This window comes from Aedes albopictus, chromosome 2, assembly GCF_035046485.1.
Source record: "Aedes albopictus strain Foshan chromosome 2, AalbF5, whole genome shotgun sequence".
NCBI lineage: Eukaryota > Metazoa > Arthropoda > Insecta > Diptera > Culicidae > Aedes > Aedes albopictus.
Window position 1 is genome coordinate 430,239,738 of NC_085137.1, and position 6,000 is coordinate 430,245,737.

Sequence of the window (6,000 nt, forward strand, 5' to 3'; positions counted from 1 at the left end):
TAATATACAGATGCAGAAAACAAAACCAGTGACAACCTTAGACAACCAGACATAGATTTTTGATGAAAAAAAAGCACAGACAATAGACGTTGAAAATTTTGATGTTTTTTTTAATATTTGACAATTTAATGCTTTTTTACTCTCAGATGCAGAAAACAATACCAGAGGCAATAATAGACAACCAGACACAGCATTCGATGAAAAAAATCACAGACAACAGACGTTGAAAATTTTGATTTTTTTTAAATATTTGACACTTTAATTCTTTTTTACTGTCGGACGCAGAAAACAACCGGTGGCAACCATAGACAACCCGACACAGCATTTTTTAAACAAATCACAGACAAAAAACGTTGGAAATTTTGATTTTTCAAAATATTTGACACTTCAATTCAGAAAACAAAACCAGTGACAATCTTAGACAGCCAGACACAGCATTTCATGAAAAAAAAAAACACACAGAAAACAGACGCTGAAAATTTTGATTTTTTTTAATGCAGAAAATAATCTGTCACTCTTAGACAACCGAATGCAGCAGTTGCTGGAAATAACACAGATAGCCCTGTTTTGTCTGTCCGGTGACTTCACCGAAGTATTTTCAGATGTAAATATAAGCTGCATTGAATTCATCGAATAAAAAACTATTCAAAACGTAGAAAAATCTAATGCTTTTCTTATTTAAAATCTACAAGCGTGAATAACACATGAACCGTTTATATTGAAATAAAAAACTTGCCACGGGCGCTACTGCGTCCACAAATAAACTAGTTTATGATAAAACAACATTCGATAAATCCTTGGAGGAAAGTCTGGAAAAAAATCCGAATGAATTCCTAGATAAACTTTTGGAAGAAATCGTGGAGAAATTCCCAGAAGAATACCTTTGAAATTTTCCGTAACACAAATTGTATCATCCTGCAAGAATATTCGAAGAAATTTTTGGAAAAATGCATGGAGCAATTCTCATACCTAGTGATTTAAAATAAATAGGTTCTTAAACACATAAGTTCCTGTAAAAAATATTTTCAATTACCGTCGTTCGAGGGTAACATTGGTGTATCGATCCCACGAATTCACTATAAGTCAGAGTATTCGATGGTCGATGCAAAGTATCTAAGAATCATGTATTCTAATAGTTTAGCACACAATATACATTCCCGTCGTATTCTAAACATTTTTGATCACTGGGATTTCAGGAGGATTTCAGAGGCGTTTTAAAGCGTAAATTTTCTATATATTCGCGCCGAACCCACCTTCTAGTACTGCAATTGCGTGCTAGATGGTAGTAGTAGTACTAGAAAAGAGTAGCATATATTGAATATTTGCAAGTAGTAGTAAATAGCTAGCTTTCCTAGAATTATAAATTATAAAATAAAATCATTCTAAGTTGAACTCCCAAGAAATAAACTACTTCTTAAATTATGCTAAATTAAAGTTCCAAGTGAAAAGTGAAGTTGTTGCTAGAGTGCCAGAAGTTTCCATTTCGAAGAAGTTCTCCTAGTGGCAGTTAGCCGAAAATGCGTGAGCTTTGGGGAACGCGAAGTAGCTCACTATCCTATCCTACCGATTACTTATGCTCAAGAAAAACTTTAGGAAACAGTTCCAAAGTCCTCTCTTTCTCTGAACATACACCCCAAAATCCTCTTAATTACACTCGCTACTTTTTACTTATAAGTAAACCTTATCCCTAACCTTTAGTACTCCTATTGTTCTAAACACACTTTGAAATTCCATTAAGCTTCCGTTACCTAAAAGAAGCCTAAATAAAGGTTACAATGTATGAGATTGTAGTACTTTGTAGTGTTGCAAGAAATGTCAGAAGAAAGTGCACGAAATGTACTTGTTTTAATATCAATGATCTATATCCATCTCAATAGTGACACCCTAGAACCAATACTTCCGTAATGCATTATACAAGTACGAGCAGAGAAGCATCTCTGGCACGAAGCTAGACAAATTTACAATTCGAATCTAAAAGTCACGCACCCAGCCAATTGCTATTCTCATGAAACCAAGCCTTCCATAGAAAACTAAACACAAAAGTGTGCGAAATGTCTGGCCACTTGGCCACAAAGCTCACAAGTTTGCCCTCTTTTCCTATTCATCTTTTACTCGACTAAGACTAAGCCATAAGTTTCCCTAAAGAACACCCCATGCCACAGTTATGACTTACAGTTCGGAGAAGCTCACCCAGAAAAGTTTCCTCCAATCGAACTACCTACTACCTAGTATCTGCGCCGACTTATGTGCTTCTAGGACGAAGGACCGTCTGCTGGCCGATATCCTTTTGACCACCATCACCATCGGCATCGGTTTAAACATTGTTGGAAGCTGTGAGAGCCTTTTGTACGGAGCAAGTTTCTAGGCAAAGCAATCAAAAGATAGTGTGTGCGGTTCGTTACCTTGTGGCCTCTCTTCCGGGGAGACGTGTGACCTATCTGCTTTCCTCTCATAAATGGGTGATACTTTTGATTTATTACATTGTTAATTGAGTGAGACCCGAGAATGAACTCCGTGTCGGACGTAACGTTGTCACTTTATCACTAATGATTTTCTCAAACTTTCTCTCTGTTTCCGCAGATACAAAGTGGAAGTGGCCGGTAAGAACGTTCCGGTGTTGACCATCCAGGACAAAGGTCGGTACGGGGTGATTGTGTTCGAGAATCTGGAAAAGTACCTTCAGATGGACAACTGGAACCGGCAGCTGTTGGATAAGTATTGTCGTGACTATTCGGTGGGGATCATAGGGTTTGTGGCGCCCAGCGAGGAGACGCTGGTGGGAGCGCAACTTCGAGGCTTCCCACTGTTTGTCCATACGAATCTACGGCTGAGGGACGCTAGTCTGAACCCGGGATCGCCGGTGTTGAGGTTGACCAGGGCAGGGGACACCGCGTGGGGACCACTTCCCGGCGGGGACTGGGCTATCTTCCAACATAATCACAGTTCGTACGAACCGCTGGAGTGGGCTCAGAGAAATACGCAGGACTACCCGACGGATGGAGTTCAACCTCCGCTGGCAACAGTCATCCAGGATCACGGAAGAGTTGACGGGATCCAGAGGGTGTTGTTTGGATCTGGACTGAAGTTCTGGCTGCACAGGTTGCTGTTCCTGGATGCGTTGTCGTACTTGAGTCATGGGCAGTTGAGCTTGAACCTGGAACGTCGGATACTGATTGACGTAGACGATATCTTTGTTGGAGAAAAGGGCACCCGTTTGAAACCAGATGATGTTCATGCTCTGATCGCAACACAGAACCGAATGCGTGCTATGGTTCCAGGTTTTCGATTTAACCTGGGATTTTCCGGAAAGTACTTCCACCATGGAACTCATGAAGAGAATCTAGGGGATGACATGCTGTTACGGAATGTGGAGCATTTCAACTGGTTTTCTCACATGTGGAATCATCAACAGCCACATCTGTACGACAACTTGACAACGTTGATGAACGATATGATACTCAACAAGGACTTTGCCAAGGAAAAGGGAATCCCTACTGATTCCGGATATTCTGTTTCGCCACATCACTCTGGAGTCTACCCAGCTCACGAACTCCTGTATATGGCCTGGAAGAAAGTCTGGAATATAAAAGTGACGTCCACCGAAGAATATCCCCATCTTCGTCCAGCCAGACTTCGCCGTGGCTTCATCCATCGAAACATCATGGTCCTCCCTCGTCAAACCTGTGGTCTCTTTACTCACACCATGTACATCGACCGATATCCCGGAGGTCGCGACAAACTAGATGAATCCATCCAAGGTGGCGAACTGTTTCAAACCATCGTCTATAACCCCATCAATATCTTCATGACCCACATGTCCAACTATGGTAGCGATCGACTTGCTCTCTATACCTTTGAATCCGTCATCAAGTTCCTTCGCTGTTGGACCAATCTCAAGTTGACCTCCGCTCCACCACTCCAGCTGGGCGAAACCTACTTCAAACTCCACCCGGACGAAACCGATCCCATCTGGGGTAACCCCTGCGACGACCCGCGCCACATCAAGATCTGGTCTCGCAACAAAAGCTGTGACACACTGCCTAAATTCCTGGTCATCGGACCGCAGAAAACCGGAACCACTGCCCTGTACACTTTCCTGAGCATGCACCCTTCCGTCGCCAGCAACCTGCCGAATCCGGACACCTTCGAGGAAATACAGTTCTTCAACGGTAACAACTACTACCGCGGTCTCGACTGGTACCAGAACTTCTTCCCGGTGCAGCCGAACGGCACCAACGGCCGGTACATGTTCGAAAAATCCGCCACCTATTTCGACGGGGAACTGGTCCCACGCCGAGCGCACGCCCTGCTCCCACATGCCAAACTAGTCACGATCCTAATATCTCCGGCGAAGCGAGCCTACTCCTGGTACCAGCACATCAAGGCCCACGGCGACCCCATCGCCAACAACTACAGCTTCTATCAGGTTTTATCACATCTCGTACTTCTCCTCAAACCCTCCAAGTAACCCCCTCCCCCTTTCCAGGTCATCATGGCCAGCGATTCGGCTCCGAAACCCCTCCGGGATCTCCGCAACCGGTGTCTCAACCCGGGCAAGTACGCCCAACATCTGGAACGGTGGCTGGCGTACTACCCGCAGCAGCAGTTGCACATCATCGACGGCGAACAGCTCAAATCCAACCCGGTGGAGGTGATGATGGAACTGCAGCGATTCCTAAAGCTGTCGCCAACGTTCGACTACAGCGACCATCTGCGGTTCGACAACAAGAAGGGTTTCTACTGCCAGATCGTGAACGAGAACAAGAACAAGTGTCTGGGGAAGTCCAAGGGCCGGCAGTATCCGCCGATGGACGATAAGAGCGCCAAGTGGCTGCAGAGGTAAGAGTTAGGGGGAGGGGTTTATCCGAGATTTGGGGAACGCTTGACAGGATGCAATCGCTTGGCTACGGCAAACCGTCTACTAGTGCGTCTGTCTGCGCAAGTTCATGTGAGTGTCTGAGTGTATGGAAAATTGCTGTTTTGTACAGCTTCACGGAAAGATGGAAGAAAGACAGGTTTCAACCTTTTTTATAAGCTTTTTCAGCAAATTTTAACAGAAGTTGCAAACCTGTTACATAGGCGTTTTCGGGGGTTTCGGACACTTAGCATAACAAAGAACGGTGCATTTCGATTATGCCAAATGACTTTATCCCAAATGCCCCGCTCCCCTAAAACTCCCTGAAACCCCCTGAAAAGCATCAAAAACTTCTCTGAAACGTCATGTAACCCCTTGAAACGCCCTGAAACAACATGGAATCCCCTGAAAACTATTAATCTTCTTTTAACATCTACACTGACTTGACTTTTTTACTCGTTTTTACGCATTTTTTTCAAGGGTACCATTACCACCACTGGGAAAAACATGGCAACTCCTAGGATTCCTTAAGATATGCCTTAAAGAATCCTCCAAGGACTATTTAGAGATGATCACGACACCCATGAAGTTGATCATTTAAAAATACTTAAAAGATTGTCTCAGGATTCCCTCTCCAGTGTCCTTCTAGAATTTTGTCAGAGGTTCCTCCGAGAGTTTTTTTCTTTTCAAAAGATTGTTCCACAGTGGCTGATTTAGACATTTCTAGAGTTTTTTTTCGCCAACTTCGCCGCCGTAGAATACGTCAGCGAGGTGCCAAAGACCCAAGCGTCCTGAAAGGGTTAAGAGATCACTGCAAGAGCTCCTCCAGAGATTTCTCCACGATCCTTCAGAGATTTCTATGCAAACATTCTTTAAAGGTTCTTCCAGAGTTTTTTTTTTCAAAACATCTTCCAGCGTTCCTTCAGAAAACTTCTCCGAAGTTTTCCGTTCTTCCACGGATTTCTTTACGAATTCTGGCAACCTTGGGAGATTTATCCAAAGATTCCGCTACAAAGTTCCTCCAAAGATTACTTCAGGGATTCTCTTGAAGGTTTACCAAGAAAATTCTCCTGAAATTTATCTAGGATTTTTTGCAGAGATTCAACCCATCCATGTATCCATGAAGTGAATCATCCTGAAATTCG

General features: G+C 43.5%; 1 protein-coding gene across 1 annotated transcript in view; it reads left to right on the top strand.

The window, feature by feature from the left end:
• LOC109404905 (bifunctional heparan sulfate N-deacetylase/N-sulfotransferase) overlaps positions 1–4,815 on the top strand; it is a gene marked incomplete at both ends in the record, with an annotated part of 74,634 nt that extends 69,819 nt beyond the window's left edge. The window contains 2 exon segments of the mRNA XM_062853637.1: positions 2,581–4,426; positions 4,487–4,815. Coding sequence (XP_062709621.1) covers positions 2,581–4,426; positions 4,487–4,815 — 2,175 coding nt within the window.
• Between the last annotated feature and the right edge of the window lie 1,185 nt (positions 4,816–6,000).